General features: G+C 44.5%; 1 protein-coding gene across 3 annotated transcripts in view; it reads left to right on the forward strand.

The window, feature by feature from the left end:
* NWD1 (NACHT and WD repeat domain containing 1) overlaps positions 1–21688 on the forward strand; it is a 65410-nt gene extending 43722 nt beyond the window's left edge. For all 3 annotated transcript variants that reach the window (XM_041760524.1, XM_041760526.1, XM_041760525.1), the window contains 8 exons: positions 1297–1505; positions 5041–5313; positions 6757–6847; positions 10989–11143; positions 12663–12939; positions 14551–15101; positions 18160–18265; positions 19835–21688. In XM_041760524.1, the coding sequence (XP_041616458.1) occupies positions 1297–1505; positions 5041–5313; positions 6757–6847; positions 10989–11143; positions 12663–12939; positions 14551–15101; positions 18160–18265; positions 19835–20136 (1964 nt within the window). In that variant the 3' untranslated portion in view covers positions 20137–21688. The remainder of the gene's footprint in view (positions 1–1296; positions 1506–5040; positions 5314–6756; positions 6848–10988; positions 11144–12662; positions 12940–14550; positions 15102–18159; positions 18266–19834) is intronic.
* The last annotated feature ends 2420 nt before the right edge of the window (positions 21689–24108 follow it).

The following is a 24108-nucleotide window of genomic DNA, read 5'->3' on the forward strand; positions in this document are numbered from 1 at the left end:
CTCAGTACGTTAAATGTCTGACTCTTGATTTCAGCTCAGGTCATGGTCTCAGGGTCATGGAATCAAGCTCCATGTAGGGCTTCACTCTGAGCGTGGAGCCTGCTCAAGATTCTCCCTCTCAGAAAAAATGAGTGAGAAATATCAGAGAGGGAGACAGAACATGAGAGACTCCTAACTCTGGGAAACGAAAAAGGGGTGGTGGAAAGGGAGGTGGGCGGGGGTTGGGGGTGACTGGGTGATGGGAACTGAGGGGGGCATTTGATGGGATGAGCACTGGGTGTTATGCTATATGTTGGCAAATTGAACTCCAAAAAAAAAAAAAAAAAGATTCTCCCTCTCCCTCTGCCTTTGCTTCCCCCACTGCCTCTTCTGCATGGGCACATGTGCTCACTTTCACTCTAAAAAAAATTGCCAATATTTTTCCTGATAATGACATATTGGTATTTCATCTTGCATTTTTGTGATTACTAGTAAGGTTATGCATCACTTTCTAATGCTTATTGTCTACTTGCACTATTTTTTTACTTGTACTATTTTTTAAATGTCCTGTTTATATTCTTTGTCCAATTTGTGAGTAGATTATTTGCATCTTCCTACTTATTTGTAAGAACTCTTTATTAAGGAAAATGTCTATTTGTCTCCTTTTTAAAAAAATTTTACTTATTCATGAGAGAGGCAGAGACATAGGCAGAGGGAGAAGCAGGCTCCCCATAGGGAGCCCGATGCGGGATCTGATCCCAGGATCCTGGGATCATGCCCTGAACTGAAGGCAGACGCTCAACCACTGAGCCACCCAGGTGTCCCTCCATTTATCACTTATATATTATAAATATTTTCTCTTAACCTGTCATATGACTTTCAATTACATTTTATCTTCCTGAAATTTTACATTTTTATGTAATCTAATTGGTCGATTTTTCCTCTTTATGTCTTCCAGATTTTGTATTTTGCTTAGAAAACATCTTCCAGATTGTAAAACCTTCTCTATAACCTTACCTTGTTTGTTTTTACGTATTTATTAATTTTAAACACCCCCTAGAGGATGCCGTACTTGTATAAGTCTTTATGATCTCTGTTTATTACATATTCACATTTGGGCAGTTGATTTAATCACAGCCATTTGTTGCACTCTTAATTTAGGTTTGCGACATTCCATAATTTGTAATTTGGTTATGTTTGAATCCATCATCTTTTCTTTGGTAGACCAGAGAATTTCCAAACCAGTAGGCATTTTGGTAGTTGGAAAGTCAAAATGTTTTCAGCTAATATATTCTCTCTGACCCTGGTCTACTGCAGGAGAGGTGAGGTCTGTGAAAGTGTTTGGCAAGGGGACACTCGTCCTCTCTGCCTCAAAGGACCACACACTGCGTTTGTGGAACTTACTCTCTGGCCAGCAGAAATTCACCATTTGGGATGGAGGCTCAAAAGATCCCACTGACCCTGAGATCTGGAGTCTTCATGTGGATGAAGCAAAGAAGGTTGTGTATTTGGCATCTGGCTCAAAGGTAACAAACACCTGCCCTGTTTGCAAAGAAAAGCTGTGACCAGAGCATTCCAAGACAGCATATGGTGTTTCTATGAGGTGGGGCTGATAGGGGGTGGGTGTAAACAAGGGTACACAACCACTTGATGTGATGCTATAAAAAGGTTTCTTTCTTTCTTTTTTAAAAGATTTTATTTATTTTAAAAGATTTTATTTATTTATTCATGAGAGACACAGGGAGAGAGGCAGAGATATAAGCAGAGGAAGAAGCAGGCTCCCCGATGGAAGCTTGATGTGGGATTCGATCCAAGGACCCCAGGATCACGACCTGAGCTGAAGGCAGACCCTCTACCACTGAGCCACCCAGGTGCCCCTATAAAGGGGTTTCAAACTTCATAGTTGGATTAAATGGTCTTGATAGTTATTTCTGAGTTAAGACCTTTCATATTTTTAATTTTTAAAAAAGATTTATTTGTTGGGGTGCTTGGGTGGTTCAGTAGGTTGAGTCTCTGACTCTTGATTTCAGCTCAGGTCATGATCTCAAGGTTGTGACATCAAGCTCCTCGTTGGGCTCCAGGCTCAACAAGGGGTCTGCTTGAGATTCTCTCTCCCTCTGCCCCTCCCCCCACACGTGCTCACTCACTCTCTCTCACACTCAAAAGAATGAAGAAATAAATCTTTAAAGTTTTATATACATCTTTATTTAAAGATTTATTTATTTATTTGAGAGAAAGGGGAAAGGAAGAGAGAGACAATCTTTGAGCAGACTTCCCACTCAGTGGGTAGCCAAACGTGGGGCTGGATCTCACCACCCAAGAGATCATGACTTGAGCCAAAATCAAGAGTTGGAGGCTTAAAAAAAAAAAAAAGAGTTGGAGGCTTAACTGACTGAGTCACCCAGGCACCCCTAATCTGTTTTAATTTGGTCATTTTAGTGCTATTAATTTCCCTCTGAATACAGCTTTACTTGAATCCCACAAACCTTGCTACCTCACATCACCATTTACATTCAGTTTAAAATACTTTCAGATTTTCCCTTCGATTTGCTCTTTACTCCATGGGCTATTTAGAAGTGTGCTGTTCATTTCCAGATATTTGAAAGGGTTCCAGATAGCTTACCTTTTTTTCCCCCTAACTTAATTTCATTTGTATGATTAATTCTTTCAAATGCATTGAGACTCATTTTATGATCTCTCTCAGTAGATGTTCCACATACATCTGAAAACAACATGCACTCTGCTGTGTTATTCCTTTATGTCAGTGATGACCCTCTGATCTAATTGGTGAATAGAGACACAGTAGAACAGTGGGTGAAAACTTAGTAACTAAAGGCATGGGGAAAAATTTGTACCTAACTCCCAATTGACTTCTTTGCAAGCTGAGTGATCTTGATCGTGTCACCTTATCTCCCTGCCTCGGTTCTTCATCTACCTGATGAGATAATGACTAAAACCCCTGAGATAGTGCTTGGTGCATAGTAAGTGCCAAATAATAACTATTAATTATTATATTTTATTAATAATTGGCAGCTGTTAACATAAGTGATATTGGTAGCTTATAAGCCGTGCTGTCCAATATGGGGAGTCACCAGCCAGATGTGGCTACTGAGCACTTGAAATGTGCCTATTCTGAATTGAGATGTGTGCCATAAGTACAAAACACACACTGGATTTCAAAGCCTTTAGTATCATAGAAATAATGTAAAAGGTTTCAATAATAATTTTATATTGATTGCATGTTGAAATGATGACATTTGACATAAGGTTAAACCAAATACATTATTTAAATCAATTTCACCTGTTTCTTCTTACTTTAAAGTGACTAATACAAAATTTAAAATCACATGCAACTTGCATTATACTGTTACTGACTATGCAGGCTTAAATATTAGTGAGGTATTGCTTGATCTCAAAACTGGTTAAAGAAATCTTTTTTTTTTCCAGCAGAAGTTTGGAAAACATAGTAAAGAAATAAGAGATACCTGGGTGGCTCAGCTGTTGGGCCTCTGCCTTCAGTTCAGGGCGTCATGATCCCAGGTCCAGGGATCGAGTCCTGTGTTGGGCTCCCTACATGGAACCCATGTCTCCCTCTGTGTATGTCTCTGCCTCTCTCTGTGTCTGAAAGAAAGAAAGAAAGAAAGAAAGAAAGAAAGAAAGAAAGAAAGAAAGAAAGAAAGAAAGAAAGAAAAGGGACATCTGGGTGGTTCAGTTGGTTGAGCGTCCAACTCTTGGTTTTGGCTCAGGTCATGATCTTGGGGTCTTGAGATTGAGCACTGCACATCAGGCTCTGTGTTCAACAGGGAGTCTACTTGAGATTCACTTCCTCTGCCTCTCCTCCCACTCACTAGCCCTCTCTCTCTAAAATAAATAAATCTTTAAAAAAGAAGAAGAAATAATAATAAATAATCCCGAAGACAACCACTCTTAACATTTACATGAGTTTGTTTTATGTGATGTGTGGGTGTGCATGTACAGTGCCCGCGTGTGTATGTATAACACAAAATGGGGATAAAACCATATATAACGCTATCTATGTACTTTTATAAATCTATTTTTATTTGCCCATAACCTCAAACATTCCTCAGAAACAGCAGATTTAGTGATTTCAGGAGATGTCCTCGCATTGACCCCACTGTAGTTTATTAAACTGATCCCTTCCTACTGGACGTATAGGTTGCTTCCAGTTCTTTGTACTTTCAAATAAAAGTAAAATGGATGCCACCCACCCAGACACCCCCTCCTTATTGCTGTAGAGTAAACCCCAAAAGTAGAATTAGTGGGCAAATATTTACTATTTAATGGTTACTGTTGATTTTAAAAAGGTACGTTTTTTGGTGAGGTTAAATATGAAACCTGTAGTAATCAGCAATTACTTGTAGTAATTTGTATCTGTGAATGCATATGATATGGCTGACTTTTTCTTTTTTAAAGATTGTTATTTTGGAGAAATTTTAGGTTCATGGAGAAGTTATAAAGCTGTTATAAAGAGTTCCCATATGCCCTTCTATCCAGTCTCTGTCGTGTTGACATCTTACATAACCAGGGTACATCTGTCACAGCTAAGACATTAATATGGGTAAAATTTCTATCAACCTAACTCAGACTTTATTTGGATTTCATCAATTTTTCCACAAATGTCCTTTTGCTGTTCTAGGATTTAATCCAGGATATTTCTCCCCTCTGCCTTTTTTGGGAACTAGCAGTGTTGAAAATAATGCATGCACTATGAAAAAGCATGCATTTTGCGGGGAGCCTGGGTGGCTCAGTTGGTTAAGTGTCTGTCTTCGGCTCAGGTCATGATCCTGGGGTCCTGGGATCGAGCCCCCAGTCAGACTTCCTGCTCAATAGGGCATCTGCTGCTTCTCCCTCTCCCTCTGCTGCTCCCCCAGGTTGTGTGCTCTTGCTCTCTCTCTGTCAAGTAAATAAATAAATAAAATCTCAGAAAGAAAGAAAGAAGGATAGAAAGAAGAAAAAGCATGGGTTTTGCATTTGACTCTGGGAAAACTTGCAACCTAGTTCTCTTGCTGACATTTCTCTTCCTTTCTATGATTCCATTAGATCAGTGCTTGGAATCTGGAAACTGCAGAGCTGGTTTTCCATATCCTGGGAGATGCCTCCGACTGCTGGATGTGCACAGCGGCGCTGGCTTCCCGGGCCACGCTGCTGACCGTGTCTGAGGGCGGCGTGGTCAGTCTGTGGAGCTCAGGCACAGGGAAACTGCAGGGGAGGCACCATTTATCCAGCATCAAAGAAGAAATACCTACCTGTGGGGTCTCGGTCCAGAAGCAAGGAAAGATGGTGACTGGGTTCAGCAAAGGCTCCATCTCTTTGGTAAGCCCTTCTCCTGAATGTGGTGCCTGCACTGCTCGGCTCTGAAGCCCTCAGATGTCCCAGAAGTTGGGAGAAACCACTTCACCTTTGCTCTTTTAATAAGTGGCATTTGGTTTTTTTAATTTAGGGATTTGCAACTCATAGCAGTTCAGGAAACATCTTTTGGTATCTCCTGGGGGCTCGCTAATTGTTGGCACTCAGTCCTGACAGAAATCTCTCTAGGCATTGCCAACTGGCCTTGGCTGGCGGGGGTGGCACAAAACTGCCCTCCCCACCCCTTGAGAACCACTGCCCCAGACACATGAAGTGAAAAAAGCAAACTTACAGAACAGGGTCTATGATGGATTGTGCAAAAAAGAATGGTCGTGCAAATGCTCGTCTATGCAAACAGATGCTCAGAAAAGCAGACAATGGTCCCTTCTAGGAAAAACAGAGAATGACAGGAAAAGTGAAGAGATGTTCATGGTGTGTTCGGGATGCTTCTTCTTCTTTTTTTCCATCTCATACAGTATTGTTGTTTAATTTTTTAAGTTTTTTTAAGATTTTATTTATTTATTCATAAGAGACACACAGAGAGAGACAGAGACGCAGGCAGAGGGAGAAGCAGGCTCCCTGCAGCCCCATTCAGGACTCGATCTCAGGACCCTGGGATCCCAACCTGAGCCAAAGGCAGAGGCTTAACCACTGAGCCACCCAGGCACCCATTTTTTTTTAAGTTTTCAAAGAAATGTGTTTTTTTAATTTTTAATTTTTTTTAAGAAATGTGTTTTTTAAGAAAAATCAGTAACACCTATGAGGAAATTCACTTTGTCCCACCCCTGCTAAATAAAGGTAAACAAATATTTCTTTAAAATATGGCTTGGATTGGTGCAAACGACTCTTTTTTCTTGGTGCCCCCCATGTGTCCCATCTGTGCCGCTCACCAAGATTATGAGCATAAAGTTTTTGGTTCACAGACTGGTGGAGGTCAGATGCTCAAAAATCACTAGCTGAACTGGAGCTGTAGGAATGAGGAATGAACCATCCTCTTAGGTCCGAACAAAATAAGTTCTGCAGCTCGGGAATGGGGAGAAACCAGTGCGTGGATCTTATCTGAGATCTCCGGAGTTCCCCCCTCTGGAGGCAGAAAACAAGTGCTGGAATGTTCTGCAGGTCCCTGAGTTGATGACAAAAACAACATCAACAGCCATGGTACTAACTGCCACATTGAGAGAGCTGATTGTGTATGGGGTAAGGGGGACCATTCTAGGTACTCCTCAGCCCACGATGGCCCTGGGCAGTGGTCCTGTCCTATCGCCCATTTAACAGATGAGGAAACTAAGGCACCCAGGGCTAAGGCATTTGCTTAGAAACTGGTGAGTGGCAAAGTCTTGCCTCCAAGCTCCTGACCCTGGACCCTTAACCCAGTGGAAATGCTTGATGGGCATCCTTGACTTTGCACAGGTTTCCCCCGAAGGAGATAGCCTGCTGGAGAAGCTTCCAGAAGCCGTGAGGTTCCTGGTAGTCTCTGAAGATGAGTCCCTTCTCGCTGCAGGTATCGTCTAGCTCTTACTTGGAGCTGTGAGGAGGCAACCCCGGATTTGGTTGGAAGTGCAGAAGAGGGGCTTGGGGCAAGGGGGAGGGCAGTCCTAGACCAGCGGCTGGTAAACCTTTTCTGCAGAGGGCCACTCAGTGCACACTTGTGACTGCAGACCCAGTGATCTCTGTCGCCACAAATCAAGCCTGCCCCTGTAATGTGAAAGCTGCCACAGATGATACCTCAAGTGGGTGTGCCAATCACACTTGGTTTATGGAGGCCAGAATTTGGATCTCATATCATGTTCACATGTCACAAAACAAGAATCTTATTTCTATTTTTTTCAACTATTTAAAAATGGTAAAACTCTTCTGACCTCACTGGTCATACAAAAATAGATGGCAGGCCAGTTTCGGCCCATGGGCTGTAGCTTGCCAACCCCTATTCTGGGCAAATCTCCTAACCTTTCTGGGCTTCCAGTTCATTGGAAGGTGATGAGAGTGATTTCCCCTGCCAGACAGTTACAGGGATTGAGGGGTGCATGTGAGAGGATGCGGTGCACCCAGGGGCAAGCCAGCCCACACAATCCCTGCTTTCGGGGGCTTCTAGGCTAGCAGACGATAAAGTAGCCACAAGGAAGAGTGGTTGGTGCTATGACCAGACAAGAATCAGGGGTTATGGAAGGGTGTGACAGGGTTCTCCTCTTTATTCTGAAGCAGTTAGGGAAGGCTTCCTAGGAGGTGACCAAGAGTTACTTCACAGCTTGTTTTCTTTTTAAAGACTATTTTTTAAAGATCAGTTTTTCAGGGCACCTGGCTGATTTGATCAGAGTAGTGTGTGACTCGATCTCAGGATTGTAAGTTTGAGCCCCGCCTTGGGTGTAGAAATTACTTAATTTTTTTTTAAAAGATCACAGCCAAATTGAGCAGAAAGTACAGAGATTTCCCATATACCTCCTCCCCGCTACACTCACAGCCTCCTTCAATATCAACACCTCCCACCAGGGTGGTCGTTTGCTATAAATGATGAACCTGCATCCACATGTCATCACCCAGAGTCCATAGCTTACCTTATAGTTCACTCTGTGGGTTTGGGTAGATGTTTAATGACATATATCCACCACTATAATCTCAGATAGGGTATTTTCACTGCCCTAAAAATCAGCCTGATTTTTATAAAGCCATTTCAAGGGATCAAGTGCTGGCCAGTAGGGCAAACTGCAAACACAAATGTGAGCCACGTTTATAACTAAACGTTCTCATGACCCTGTTTTAAAAGACAAAAAGACATCAGGTGTCATTCGTGTTAATATATCTTGTTTAATCCAATACATCCAAAAATTCAGCATGGAATCTATATAAAATTATTAATGGTATACTTCACATTTTGGAAAATTCTTGTGCGGAGGATATGAAATTTGGCACGTGTTTTACACCAACCACTCATTTCAAATTGGCCCAACAACACTAAGAGCCACATGTGGCTCATGGTGACCATACCTGCATGGGGAGCACAGGTCTAATAAATAACACTTACCTTTCAATGACTTATCAATAATGCATCTTCCATCCTGTTTCCAAAAGAATTTCAGGTGGCAGAAGTATGTGTGAAAGGTAGCGTGGGAAATAGGAATGAGAGAAGAGAGAAACAAAGGGTAGGGGCACAACCTAGAGTCAGGACCAAGGCCAAAGGCACGGAGGACCTCAGTGACCTAGAACCTTATCACGGTGGGTCTCAGGTGTGGCTATGTCCAGCATCCAGTGAGGAGGAGCCTGAACAGGTTCCCCATCCACATTTTTGGGAACCCACCCATTGCTCGGGAGGTGGACCCAGATCCCGACTTAGCTAAGATCAGGCAGGGATTTTTTTCAAGTGTCATAAACGGAATTGTGTCTCAAGGGTCCCCAAGATTGCCATCAGGTTTGATGATTTGCCAGGGCTCAAAGAGCTCAGGCGCATGCTCACAGTTTACCATAGCAAAAGGATACAGATGAAGATCAGTGAGGTGTAGAGAAGCATGGGGCTGAGTCCAGGTGACACCAGGCATGAGCTTCCAGGTGGCCCCTCCCTGTGGAGCCACATGGACAGCGTTTCTTTCAGCAACAGTTCATGTGACGACAATCATCTGCCAACCAGGGGAGCTCACCCAGCCTTGGTGTCCAGGATTTTTACTGGGGGTTGGTTGTGTGGACACAGCTGACCACCTGCACAGCTGACCTCAGTCCCCAACGCCCCCTGAGGCCAAGCCTACACTGAGTGTGGTCCCAAAGCTCCCACCCTAAATCGTATGTGAGCAGAGGCCAACCCATGTGGCCCTAGGCCTCAGGAAACCAGGACACTTTGATCAACCAAGACATTCCAGGGGCTTAGACAACACCTCTCAAGAGCCAGGCCAGGGCCAAACCATTCATGTGCAGGACGTGGACAACTCAGGCCTGCTGAGTTAAGCCCTTACCGCACAAGAACGGAATGCAGATATCCTGATGGACTTGATCCATTGCTTGTAACATCCTTCTACGTGAGCCTCAGGCTCAAGGGGGGTTCGGTAAAATAATTCCATGGAGGAGGGCCTGGAGAGGCAAAAAGATGGACTCTCAGCCCCAGCTTCTACTGCACTGACTTGATTCAGGGGTTTCCAGAAAACTGAGCTGAGATGGTGCAGGGCAGGTACATGGCACAGAGTCCCGCACCATCACCCCCAGGACGAGCTGCATAATCTGCACTTTCCTGCACTGCCAGGGTCCTCTTAACAAAGCATTCACCCAGCCCATATTTGGAACACAAATGAGCAAGTTGCCTCGGGTGGGGTGCCAGGGAAAATACAGAAGGCCCAGTTAAATTTCAGAGAAACAACAGATCAACTTTTCAGTATAAATATATCCCATGCTATATTTGGGATATACTTATACTAATAACAATTTTCCTGTTCATCTGAAATTCAAATTTAATTGAATTGTCCTGTTGGTTTTTTTGTTTCGTTTTGTTTGTTTTGTTGCTAAATCAAGGCCTCCGCCCTCCCGACTCTTGTCTCTGGCTCCTTCATTCCGCTCCAGCCACATTGTCCTCTGTGTAGCTCCTGAGATGTATACAGGCTTTTCCTACCTCCTGGTCATCCCATGCTGTTCTTACTCTCCAGGGCCTGCCCTCCTCTCAAATGTCTGCTCAAATGTCCTGTGGTTGCTGTAACAAACAACCACACAAATGTGGTGGCTCTAACACAATAGAACAATAGAAATCTCTTCTCTCACAGTTCTAGAGGCCAGAAGTCCAAAACCAAGATGTGGTCATGCTTTCTCTAAAGACTCTAGGGAAGAATCCTTTTTTTTTTTTTTTTTTTTTTTTAGGGAGAGAGGGCACACATATGCACACACGAGCCAGCAGAGGCTGGGGTCAGAGGGAGAGGAAGAGAGAATCTTAAACAGCTTCCACACCCAGCATGGAACCCAATGCAGGGCTCTATCTCACGACCCTGAGATCATGAGTTGAAATCAAGAGTAGGACATTTAATCAACCGAGCCATACAGACACCCCAAGAAGAATCCCTTTTTTCCTCTTGGCACCCAGTTCTCTGACTTCATTGTCCTTATCACAGATTGCAACTGCTTTCTTTTGCTTCCTATCTGCCTCCCTCCCGTCCTCCCTCCCTCCCATCCTTCCTTCCATCTTCAAAATATATCTACCTTATGTACAGCTTTGTGATGGGTTCTGGGATGCCATGAGCAGCTCAAACAGGCAGTCCAGCCCTCTGGAAACTAAGTCTTTAAAAAAAAAAGATTTTATTTATTTATTCATAAAAGACACAGAGAGAGGCAGAGATACAAGCAGAGGGAGAAGCAGGAGCCTGATGCAGGACTCGATCCCAGGACCCCAGAATCATGCCCTGAGCCAAAGGCAGATGCTCAACCACCCATTTCCCCCCTGGAAACTAATAGTCTTGTGATAATAAACAACTTTGCTGTTTTCTTTGAGATTATTAATCACGTGTGGTCAGTTGCTCCCTCCCTGCAACTATAGGGTGGTGAGGATGTCTCTCTTGTTCGCCACTGTATTCCTTCTACCTCCACGTAGAAGGTGCTCAAAAAAATCTTTGTTGACTAAACTGAATTACCCTCAAGCTCCTCCAAGAATGAAAGGGATAATCCCATCCCTTCCATTTCAGGGTTTGGCAGATCAGTGCGGATATTCTTGGCAGACTCGCAGGGGTTTCATCGATTCATGGCCGCTGACCTTGAACATGAGGACACCGTGGAGATAGCTGGTTTTGGTCCTGAGAACAATCTGATTGTCACTGCGTCCCGCGATGCACTCATCCAGGTGAGGAGTCATTCTCACCTCTGGAATAGAAAGTATGATTCTTTAGGGGGCTTTTGGCTTTGAAATCTAAAGACTCACAAAAAATGAGTGCAGCAAAACAAGGCTGGTCATTGGGAGGATGTGGGGGAGGGGTCTCCTGAGAGCCAGCGACAGATGTGGTGGGGGAGCGGGAGGGACGGGAATTACCAAAATGTCCAACAAAGGATGTAGCATTCCCACTGAACCTGAAAAACTGGGAGGATCTTGGCCTTCAGAGTGGGGCAGAGCTAGGGGGAAGTGGAGGAAAGATTCCCACTGAGCTCAAAGTTTTCACACTGGTGAGAGAAGCACATAATAAAATAAAATAGTGGTTCTTAGAGCGCTTGGGTGGCTCAGTCAGTTAAGCATCTGACTTCTCATTTCAGCTCAGGTCATGATCTCGGGGTCTTGAGATCAAACCCCATGTGGGGCTCTATATTCAGCAGGGAGTTTGCTTGAGGATTCTCTCTCTTCCCTTGCCCCTCCCCACCACCTCGTACTCGCATGCAAGTGCACACTTGCTCTTCTTCTTTCACTCTCTCTCTCAAAAAAAAAAAAAAAAAAGTGATTTTCCAGCATTCTGACCTTAGGACCTCTGTATATTCTTAAAGATTATTGAGGATCCCAATGAGCTTTCATTTATATCGGTTATATCAATTTGATTTACATATTTTTAACAAATGATTTATCTTGGAATAGTTTTCAGATTTACAAAAGAGTTGCCAAAGAAGCACAGAGAACCTGCATATATATCCATTCTTCACTTAGCTTGCTCAATACTAACATCTTATGTCACCAGAACTCTTTATCCAAACTAAAAAATTTATGTGAGGACAATACTATTAACTGATCTGCAGACTCTGTTCTCATTTCACCAGCTGTCCCATCAATGTCTTTTTTTTTTCTTTATTCCAGGATCTAATCTAGGACCCCATGTTGCAGTTACTCTCTATTGGTAATTACCATATTAAAAATTAGAAATGAGGAAATCTAAAAATACAGATAACAGACTTCTATGAAAATAGCTATAGTTTCCAATACAGACAAACAAAGAAAAAACTCATGAAAAGAGTGTCACTGTTGCACATTTGGACAAACCTCTTTCATGTCTGGCTTAATAGAAGATAATTGGCTTCTCATATTCAATTCTGCATTCTCCTACCTGTTGTGATATCACATATCCTGTAGCTTCCGGAAAACCTCAGTGCTCACTCATGAGAGGAAAGGAGTAGAAAAGGCAAATAACTTCTTGAATTATTATGAAAACAGTTTTGCCTTTGCATGCCTTCCTGAAAATACCCTCCAGGGGTTCCCTGGATCACACTTTGAGAATTGGGGTGGTAGTGGCTTGGTGAGGTGTGGGGAAGTTTCAGGGGCCCGTGAAAGCCCTTAAACTGCAGCCTGAGAATCCACCTAAGGTGGACAAATAGTCTATGCATATTTCTGAGCTATGACAGTGTAAGAAAGAAGTCAGCTCCGGCCCTCTGCTGTCCATCCTCAGGTGTGGAGCCTGTCGGAGCAGGGGACCCTGCTGGACATCCTGGAAGGTGTCGGAGCCCCCGTGAGCCTGCTGGCCTGGGCTGGGGCCCTGGTGGCATCTGCTTCTCAGCAGTCCTCATCTTTGAAAGTCTGGGATCTCACTTACATTCAGAAGCCGAGGGCCTGCACCCCATTTCTGGATCGTACTGGCCTCACTGCCGTGTCACACAATGGAAGCTACGTTTACTTCCCCAAAATCGGAGACAAGAACAAAGTTACCATTTGGGACTCTGCAGAAGGTCTGTAAGACAGAAGCATGGTCGTTTGTGTGCGTAAGAGCCAAAGCCCATGTCTTGGTCTGCATGGGCTGCTATAAGCAAACACCGTAGGCCGGGTGGTTTCAACAATAGGGATTTATTTCTTACGGTTCTAGAGGCTGGGAAGGCCAAGGCCGAGGCACCAGCAGACCGGTGTCTCGTGACAGCTGGCTTCCCGGTTGCAGATGGTCACTTTCTCATCACGTCCTTGCAGGAGCACAGAGAAGGAAGCAAGCTCCCCTGCCCCTTGCATAAGGGCACTAATCCCATTGTGGGGGCTCTGCCCTCACGACCCAATCACCTCCCAACACCATCAGGATAGGGGGTTAGGATTTCGACATGTGAATTTAGGGGGACACATTCAGTCCATAACACCCCCATAACTCGGGTCAGGTTGAAACTGACTAATAGACATCAGGACTTGATTTTATAAATTTCCAGCATGTGGGTCACTGACCAGCTGGTTGTTAATCCCTGTTTTAGGGCAGGTTTCCTGGAAGCAGGGCATGTGTCCGGGCTATTTGCACAAGGGGTGGGTTGAGGGGAGCTCCTGCAGAAACCGAAGAGGGAGTGAGGGAAGCAGGCAGGGGCAGGAGAGGACTGAAGCAGTGAAGAGGTGGGCTCAGCCTGGCCCCACGGGGGCCCTGGAGGACAGATTGCACCTCAGAGCTCCATGCTGAAGCGAGAGGGCCAGTCTTTTATATTCCCATTATCGGGCAGTCACCGGCTGCAGGCCATTCTGGGTGGTGGGCACAGCCCCAGCATTTTGAGATGAGGGGTTCCCTTCACCTGAGGGCAGTGGGCACCCTTGAGGCTGGGCGCCCTGGCTGGTAAAGGGGATCTGGGCACATCTCCAACTGTGTTTGCTGTAATCTCTGTGGGGCAAATGGAGGAACAGAAATTCCTTGTTTTTTGTTTTTTGTTTTTTGGTTTATTTTTTATTTTATTTTATTTTTTTTTAATTCCTTGTTACTGATAAAATAATATGAGAAAAGAGATTCACTGTCAAGTCCCTGCATTCATGGACTTGGCACCTGTTTGGTTAGTGTCGGCTGCAAGATGGGTGAGGTTACAATGTTTGAGGTGCTTGCCTGCTAGATGGGGGGCAAAGCCAGGCACAAAGATACAGGGGATGGAGGGGAATGAGCTAGAAGCCCACCAACGAAAGCCACCAACTAAAGCCGACCAGATTTGGCACACCTATTTGTTTACTGTCTGTGGCAGGGTTGGGACGGGGGGTGGGGGCACAACCATGCAGCAAAAGCTTGCAGCGGGGAGCATATAGCCTGCAAGGCAGAGATACTTACTCTCTGACCCTTGACCGACGTTTGCAAAGCAAAGGTCTGGGATGAGAGGTCATGCATGTGCGTTTGTCCATTTGTGTCGATGGGGAGTGAGAAGTCATTGGAAGGTGTGAGGCAGGGAGGTGGAAGGTGTGAAGATGGGAGGGCAGGTGTGCAAGCAGGGGAACTTGCAGTGAACTGGCTGGGGAGTATGGATGATGAAAGTGGTTTTTAAAATCCTTAAAACTAGGAAAACTGTGGCACAAGCATTCCTCTGAGCTGTTCTTGATTGGTCTTCTCTCCGTGGCAGGTGAGGAACAAGATGCCCTGGACACCTCCAATGAGGTCAGGTGTCTGGAGGTTGCCCAGCAGGCCAATCTCCTTTTCACCGGCCTCGTTTCAGGGGTTGTCCTGGTGTTCCCCCTGAATTCCAGACAGGATGTGATGTGCATCCCCCCTCCCGAGGCCCGGAAAGCCATCAACTGCATGGCCCTCAGTAAAGGCGAGGAGCGCCTGGCCATCGCCTATGACAGCATTGTCCTGGTGTTGGACATCAGCCCCGGGGATCCCTGTCCGGTTATCGATGGGCCAACATACACCTTCTATACCCAGCTGCCTGAGGCCATCTCCAGTGTGGCCGTTCTGGCTGACTACCGCGTGATCTACGGCATGACCAACAGTGACCTCTTTCTTTACGAGTGTGCGAATTCCAAAGTGTTCCATCTGGAGGCCCACGGGAGCCAGGTCACCTGCATGCAGGTCAGCCACAAGGAGCAGCTGGCTGTCAGCGGGTCCGAGGAAGCCCTGCTGTGTCTCTGGGACCTGCAGGCCTGCAAGTGGAGGTTCCAGATGAGCTACACGGTGCGTGGCCCACATACCACCTGATGCCAGGTCCTGGCGTTAGAAAGCTGATGACAAATGTCCTGTGTTAAGTGCACAACATGTGCCATTGCCAGGGTTGAGAGTGGGGTGAGGCCAGTAAGAGACACTTGCCTTGGGAGCAAAGTTTAAGGGGCAGCCAAAAAACTCAGCAATCAAGGGAGATGCTATTTTATTATTTTTTAAAAAGACTTTTATTTATTAGAAAGAAAGCATGAGCACAAAGTGTGTGTGTGGGGGCTCAGGGAGAGGGAGAAGCAGGCTCCCCATCGAGCAGGGAGCTCCATGTGGGCTCCATCCCGGGATCCCGAGATCACGACCCAAGCTGAAGGCAGGCACCCAACCAAGTGAGTCACCCAGGTGCCCAGGAGACGCTATTTTAATGCAATGTTTACAAAAATTGAAACAAATGCAAAAAAATCCACAAAGAACAAAATATCATTTTTATAAAAGATTTTATTTATTTATTTGAGAGAGAGAGAGAGTGAGCAGGGAGGAGGGGCAGAGAGAAAAAGAGAAGCAGACTCCCTGCTGAGCAGGGAGTCCAACAACAGCAGGTTCAATCCCGGGACCCTGAGATCATGACCAGATGCCCAACCAACTGAGCCACCCAGGTGCCCCCAGAATATCATATTAAATAAAGACAGGATCAAATCCTGCATTGGCACGCCCCTGTCTCACCCTTCTTACCCTAATCCTGATGGCTGTTCTTGTGCCCAACAGTTTTGATTGCCTAGTGTGTGCCAGGCCCCTTTCTAGCTGTGGTCAGGGCACACGCTGCCCCACCTCTTAGAGCCACGTTCTCAGAAGAAACACAGTGTGAGCTCTGTGTGGGCAGGATCTTTCTGTGTTTTGCTTACTGAGGTGGCCCCCATCCCTAAGAGAGCTCCTGACATGTCCTCAGGGCTCAATAAATATTTGTAGAATAAAATGAAACAGCAGGGCGCCTGGGTGGCTCAGTCCCTTAAGCATCTGCCTTTGGCTTAGGCCATGATCCCAGGGTCTTGGGATCAAGCCCCACATCGGGCTCCCTGCTCAGTGGTGGAGTCTGCTTCTCCCTCTGCCCCTCCTCTCTGCTCATGCTCTCTCTCTCTCTCAAATAAGTAAATAAAATCTTTTTAAAATTAAATTTAATTTAAAAACTAAAAACAAAGCAGCAAATATATGATGGGCTGTGGAGCAACAAGAGCTTTGAGAAAAGATAGGGCAAGGGAAATGGGGTAGAGTGGCAAGGGCTGCCATTTAGGAAGGTCAAATAAGTCTGGGGGTGCCCAGCTGGCTGAGTCAGAAGAGCATGCAACTCTTGATCTCGGGGTTGTTAGTTCAAGCCCCATGTTGGGTGTAGAGGTTATAAGTAAATAAGCTTTAAAAAAAGGTCAAATAAGTCTGGTGGAAGAGAATTCTAGGCAGAAGGAACAGTAGCTATGAAGTTTCTGAAGATGGAAACTGGCAACGGACTCCTTAACATAAGAAGTGGCTCTGGGTCCACACTGCCCATCTCATAAGGAGCTGTTAAGGGTTTTTTTGTATCAGTATAATTAAGGGCTGTGATAAATATATTCATATATTCATATTATGTATTATATTAAGATGCATATTAAAACACCATTCTATAGTTTAATCCTCACAACTGCCTTGTAAAGTTGGTGTTGTTATTCCAGTTTTTCAAATGGGGAACAAAGGCCATACTTTCGGTTGCAAGATGTAAAAATCATTCATAAACATAGGGAGATGATCTTGTAATTAAGAGAGTATGTGTGGTTTGACCTTAAAAGGCCTTTGTACCATCTGACTTTTATGAAGCTACTATAATAAGGCTGGACTGTCAGTAATCTTTTGGCATGTTGAGATGGGAAATGTCACCATAGCAGTTAAACATATCTAGCTTTTTTTCTTTCTTTCTTTCTTTCTTTCTTTCTTTCTTTCTTTCTTTCTTTCTTTTCTTCTTTCTTCCTTCCTTCCTTCCTTCCTTCCTTCCTTCCTTCCCTCCCTCCCGCCCTCTCCCTCCCTCCCTCCCTCCCTCCCTCCTTTCTTTCTTTCTTTCTTTCTTTCTTTCTTTCTTTCTTTCTTTTTCTTTCTTTCTTTCTTTCTTTGTTTCTTTCTTTCTTTCTTTCTTTCTTTCTTTCTTTCTTTCTTAGTAGGCTCCACACCCAGCATGGAGACCAAGGTGGGGCTCAAACTCAAGACCGTGAGATCAAGACCTGAGCTGAAATCAAGAGTCAGACACTTAACTGACTGAACCACCCAGGCGCCCCCCTCACTTTTATATTTTTTTAAGATTTTATTTATTTATTCATGATAGACATAGAGAGAGAGAGAAAGAGAGAGAGAGAGGCAGAGACACAGGCAGAGGGAGAAGCAGGCTCCATGCAGGGAGTCTGACGTGGGACTCGATCCCAGGTCTCCAGGATCACACCACGGGCTGCAGGCGGCACTAAACCGCTGCGCCACCGGGGCTGCCCCCCTCACTTTTATTTTTAAATAAACTTAATTTTTTAATTATTTTAGATCTACAGAGAAGTCATGAAGATAGTACAAAGGTTCTCCTCTACCTCTTCCTCATCCAGCTTCCCCGATGTTAATATCTTATGTAACTAGAGTACATTTTTCAAGACTAAGAAATTACCACTTGGACAGTATTGTTAACTAAGCTACCAGCTTCATTGGGGTCATAGTCTTACAATGAATTTCCTTTTCCTGGTCTAGGATCCCATCTAGGATGCCATACTGCATTTAGCATATAGCCTTTAATTAAAGACCATGATAGCTAATGCTTGTAGCATCTTAAGGTCACTTAAGAAATTAAATCCAATAATTCTTGCTCTCCAATGCAAACTGTCTGCAAACCTCTAAGTCCAATCCCTATGAAAATGTATTTTGGTCCTGGGAATATTGGTGACGGAATATACCCATTTCTCCAGGGTTTTGTTGGAGCCATCCCCATGGGGGCTTACCTGCCTGGCTTCCAAAACAAATGTCTTACTATGGGTCTCCTGGGTGTCTCGGTTTGAACTCCAGATCACTTTGTCTTTTTCTACAGAATTCTTACTGTAGAGGAGTCCAGTGTGTCTGCTTCTCCAAGGATGACAAGTATGTGTATGCGGGCTTGAAGGATCGCTCCATCATTGTCTGGAGTGTGCTGGATGGTGAGTCATTTTGCTTTGAGGGCAATATTGAGCTTAGATCTGGAAAAGAAGGCCTGGTGCCAGACTCTGGGTGTCAGAGGGCCCTGCTCGGGTCTCCCCTTGCTGGGTCCCTCTGCTTAGAGAGGTGTCTGCAGGTCAAGGGGATAGGCTCCCCCCCTCTCCCTGCTGGAGCTACATCTCCTCTTCTAGACCCATTTTATGGATACCCAGAACTCCAAAACATTCTCCCCACCTGGGATGGTGCCTTCTTTTAGGGCCTGAGCAGGCCTCTTCCCCAGGCCCATCCTTCTATGGGTGGACTGTGCCCCCTAGTGTGAGCTCCTCTAGACTTAGGGGGTGGCCATGGGGTGATAAGCATGGAGTCTGGTTTCATGAGCTGGGTAGGCTCATGTTTGCATGTATATGCATGAGTCCTTAGGAGTGCAGAACGGAGCTGGGTGTGGGAAGAGAAGGAGGCCAAGCTGCAAAGAGCTGGGGACTGGCTCTCCCATCCCATTACATTCCATAATGGAACTAAGAAGCCTGACAATTCTCCACCCAAACAGGACTTTCCGGGTGGTTCCAAAGGTACATCCATCAGTGTAGGAGGATATAGCATATTTCATTTATTAGCTAGATTTGCAATTAGCTAGATTTGCAATATTTACATATTTTGCCTTATAGGACATGGGCCTTGATTCTTTCTCTTGGCCCAGGCCCTGTAAATGCAAGAGCAGCTTGCTTAAGACCAACTGTTTTGAAAATGCCACATCTCTTGGTCTGTTTAGGACTACCCTAAAAGCATATTAATGACAGTGAATATTTCTTATGTACCAGGTACTGTCATTGAGCTATTTCTCTTGACAGCCACCTCATTTTACAGAGCACAGATTGGAGCTTTGAGGATGGGGTGATTTGCCCAAGGTCACACAATGAGTAACTGGTAGGCAGTGGTTTGCAGCTGGTCCACCTGGTCCCCATCATCACCTTTGTCATCCTCCTATATAGTCTACTAAAGAGAAAGGAACCCTTATAACACTGGTAGGGGGTAGGTGCCAAAATGAAGAAGCTGAAGTCCAGGGAGGTTAAGAGATTTGTCTAAGGTCACATAGCAAGTGAGTGAATGGAGACCACATAGATATGAATGCACTGTAATCAAACCCAATGCAATCAAATATATTGTAGTCTAATACTTTGTGGCAAAGACGCCTGACATAAAGTCACAGATGGCTCAGAAACAGATTTGTGGACTGTGGCCTTAAAAGCCCATCCTAGGCAGGTTCACAACCTCTCTTCCTCTTTCTCCTGCACTGATAATATTTACTGAGCTCACACTGGGCTGAAACAGATATTAAAGCACCTAACATATGTGACCCCTTCAAATCTTAGAATTCCTCTCCGCAACTGGGTTCAGTTATCATTCTCATACTGCTGATGAAGAAGAGGGACTCCAAGACCTTAGTTGTTGTGCCTAAGCTAGTAAGGAACACAGCAAGAATCTGACCCCATGCAGCCAACTCTCAAGTGGGTGAGATTGGATCCCTGTGGTTCCCACTTTCTCATTTGTGCCCTGCCTTCCACCCCTGAAAGGCACCCTGCTGGCTGTCCAGTTTGTCCATGCTGTGGTGAACAGGATCATCCCAACTTCCAATGGCTTCATCGCCCCCACTAGACATGGCTATCTGATCCGTGAGCGTTTCCAGTGCCCTTCATCGAGAGTCTCACAGCAAGATCCTCTCAAGAACTTCAAGAAGGCAGTGTGGAAGGTCAAATCCAGGCAGAGAGAAGAGCTGGCAGCAGCTGCAGGAGCACTCCAGGACTCGAGATCAGCAAGTGCCCAGGGAAATGAACGCAAATCGAACAAACGCTCACAAGTCTGCCTGCTAGTGTAGAACCCTCCAGTAGGGGCATGGGACTCCAGTGAGTTAGCCCCCCCATTCAATCTAGCTGAAGCAAAGAGAGTGTATGTGTTGATGTGCTTCTGGACCCCAAAGCCTCAGATTATATGACTCAGACCCTATTTCTCACCACTTTTCCATTCTTCTCTCCTTGTTGGGTGCCGTCAAAGACTGGCTACCCCCAGGTTAGCAACATGACAGCCAAGTTCAGTAGAAAAGAGACTTTCCCCCTTGTCAACAGACTGAACCAAAGGGCTGGCCCTGGTTCCAGTGGGCTCATACACTTGTCTCTGGGCAAATGCTTTGATTGTCCAGCCTGACCCAGTACCCACCAGGACTGAGGATGGAGTCAATGCCACCCACCCATGTTGCTGAGAATGGGAGAGGCTAATCTCAGGAGGGGAACTGGGGTGCTGGAATAAGGCAAAGGGAGGATGGAGGAATGTGAAACTGACCAAACCACAGAGCTTTGTCATTTATAAAGCATCAGGTGCTATTCTCTGATCCTTATCACAGCCCATACTTCAGGGAGGGCAAGAGTTTCTGCATCCATTTTACAGACAAGGAAACCGAGGCTTGGTAGGTAGCTGTGATTTGCTCAAGCTTACAAGCCTGAGGTGCAAGAGCCCCTGGAAAAAAGAGCCAGGAGACACCCTGTCCCAATCCTGTCAGATCACCTCCCTCCAAATTTTAGTCTCAGAAACATGACCATTTGTTCCACAGGTGACACACTCAAATGCCCACAGGGGCCAATGAGTAATCTAGATGATTGCCATGCACACTTGGGTGAGCAGCAGAGAATGATGGAGATGATGGGTCATGTGAAGCATGCATGCTCTGCTTTGGGTGGTTACAGGCAACCTGATGCTACCCCAGAATGGCCATGGGGAAAGCAGCTCACTGGTGCCAGAGCTTCCTGTTTTTATAAGCAATGGATCTTGCTTCTATGCAGCCTTTCAAAAGCCTCACTTGCTTCTGGGGCTTTTGCTATAAAGATAGAAAATTCCAAACTTTAAGGTGCTAATCCCTCTCCCCTCTGTTGGATTCCAGGCAGTTTCCAAAAAAACAACCTTAGGAACAGAGGCTTTTAAGCTAGATGTGACCCTATTGACTGTCTTACACCAGTCATTTCCCAAACTAGGGTTCCAAGGAGGGCTTCAGCAGTTTTGCAGATGTTAGCATCAAATTCCATTTTGAAAAAATATTTTAAACTGTCATTTTAAGGTGCATGCTCAGCTGGGTTAGGCAGCAGGTTTTAAGGTGTTGAAGGTAACTAACTTAGGATTCTCCTGCCATCTCTGTTTAACTAAGATTTTAATGGGAGCCCTTGAAGAAAGCTACTCTTTGCCACCACTTATCTGTGAACCAGAGGTTTTACCCAATGCAGAAATAAAGTGGATGTTGTGACAGAGTATGATTTCAGCTACAACTTTGGGTTTAAAATGTGTATGTCCATCTCAACAGCCTCAGTGAGAATCCATTGCTTTTATGTAAATAATACTTTAAATGTAGGAGAGAAATTTTACTAATAAAATGCTACTCTAAATTGTTGTTATATTGGGGTTTTTGCAGTGAAATTTCATTTGAGAAAGAGTCTGATTGCTATGAATGTTTGACAAGCACTGGACTTTAAGGAAGTGTGACTTATCAGAGGTCCTCCAGCCATGGTGGAGCCAGGATGAAAGCAAGGCTACTGCAATCCCCACCTTGCTCTCTTATGCTAAGCAGGACCACATAACATAGCATCCAAACTGGGACACTTTTGAGAGATAAAGGCGTTACTTTAAAAGATTACTCCTGGGGCAGCCCGGGTGGCTCAGCGGTTTAGCTTGGCCATCTTTGGTCCAAGGTGTGATCCTGGAGATCCAGGATCGAGTCCCACATCGGGCTCCCTGCATAGAGCCTGCTTCTCCCTCTGCCTGTGTCTCTGTCTCTCTCTCTCTCTCTCTCTGTGTGTCTCTCATGAATGAATAAACAAAATATTTTTAAAAATAAAAATAAAAGAAAAGATTACTCCTGGACAACTAAAAAAACTGGAATGTCCCAAGATGATTGGAATATACATATTTCTAGTCGCAGCAGGAATTAATTTCTATGAAATTCCAGAGATTTTTAAAAATTGAGATATAGTAGTTTCTGGTATATGATGTAATAATTTGAAATTTGCATATTTAGCAAAATGATCACCACAATAAATCTAGTTAACATCCAACACCACACAGTTACACATTTTTTTCTTGTGATATGAACTTTTTATTTTTATTTATTTATTTTTCAACATGATATGAACTTTTTAAAAAAGATTTTGTTTATTTCAGGGCAGCTGGATGGTTCAGGCAGTTAAGCATCTGCCTTCGGCTCAGATCAAGATCTCTAGGTCCTGAGATTGAGCCTCACGTGGGGCTCCCTGCTCAGCGGGGAGTCGCTTCTCTCTCTCTCCCTCTGCCTCTTTCCACTGCTCATTCCCTCCCTCTCTCTCAAAATACAATCTTTTTTTAAAAAACGGTTCTATTTTTTTAAAGATTTATTTATTTAAGTAATATTTACATACAGGGTGGGGCTTGAACTCATGAGCCCAAGATCGAGAGTCACATGCTCCACCAACTGAGCCAGGCAGGTGCCCCTTGTCATGAGAACTTTTAAGATCTATTCTCTTAGCCAGTTTCAAATATAACCATACAGTATTATTAATCACAGTCACCATGCTGGACACGGCATGTCCAAGACTTATTTATCTCGTAAATTTCATCCACCTTCACCCATTTTCCCACTGTCCCTATCCCCTGCCTCTGGTAACCACCAATCTGTTTTCTGCATCTATAAGCTTTGGGGGGTTTTAAATTTATTTTTGTTGAATTTTACTTCATTTTAAAAGTCTACAGACTTTTTATTTATTCACTTATCCCAACGTGAAAATGTCCAAATTTATAGCCAACTTGCAATATGAGGACAAGGAATATGACTTTTCCCGCCATCAAGATTGAACAATTGCCCTATCACTGTCAATCTTGGGCTAAAACATTTCAAAGTGAGGGCCAGGACTGGGGTGAGGATACTGAAGCACTCATCTCAGGCACAAGGATTTTTTTTTTTTCTTTTGAGTGAGAGAGAGAGAGAGTGTGTATGTGTGTGTGTGTGTGTGTGTGTGCACAGGGGTTGGGGAAGGAGCAGTGGGAGAGATATAAACCCAGGCAGGCTCCACTCTGAGAATGGAGCCTGACACAGGTATTGATCCCTGAGCCTGAGATCATGACCTGAGCCAAAATCAGGAGTTGGACATTTGACTGAGCCACCCAGGTGCCCCTCAGGTACAAGGTTTAAGGGTGCACCAAAAAATTCAGCAATCAAAGTAATATTTTATTACATTTTAAAAAATCCAAATGGATAAAAAATACACAATGAACAAAATATCAACATATTAAAGTTGGGATCTGACCCTGCACTTGAGTGAACTTGCCTCACTTGCCTCTCACCCTCATTTTGGCTCTGGTGACATCAAGACACCTCACCATCTAACTACATCAGGAGACATCTTTTCAGGAATAAAGTCATTCTTGTAAATAACCAAATACTTATGAAAACTAACAATTGAAAAAAAAAAGAAAACTAACAATTGTTATTCAATATTTAATATCTTTTAGTAGGCATCCCTAATTTTCCTAATTAGCTCCTATTTATCCCTAGAACATCTTTTATAGTTGTTTTTTTTTCAAACTAGGACTCAATCAAGATTTGTTCACATGTTGCACGTGGTTGTTTTGTCTTTAGTATCTTATATTCCAGAGCAGGAGTTGGCAAATCACAGCCTGCAGGCTTGCCACCTGTTTTTGTAAATAAATTTTTGTTGAAATATGGCCACGCCCATTCATTTACATATCACCTGTGGCAGCTTTTATTAGTGACAGAGAATGTATGGTTCCAACAGCCAATCTGGCCGTTTACAGCAAAGTGTGCTGTTGTTGTTGT

The sequence above is a fragment of the Vulpes lagopus genome, chromosome 7, assembly GCF_018345385.1.
Source record: "Vulpes lagopus strain Blue_001 chromosome 7, ASM1834538v1, whole genome shotgun sequence".
In the NCBI taxonomy this organism is placed as follows: Eukaryota; Metazoa; Chordata; class Mammalia; order Carnivora; family Canidae; genus Vulpes; species Vulpes lagopus.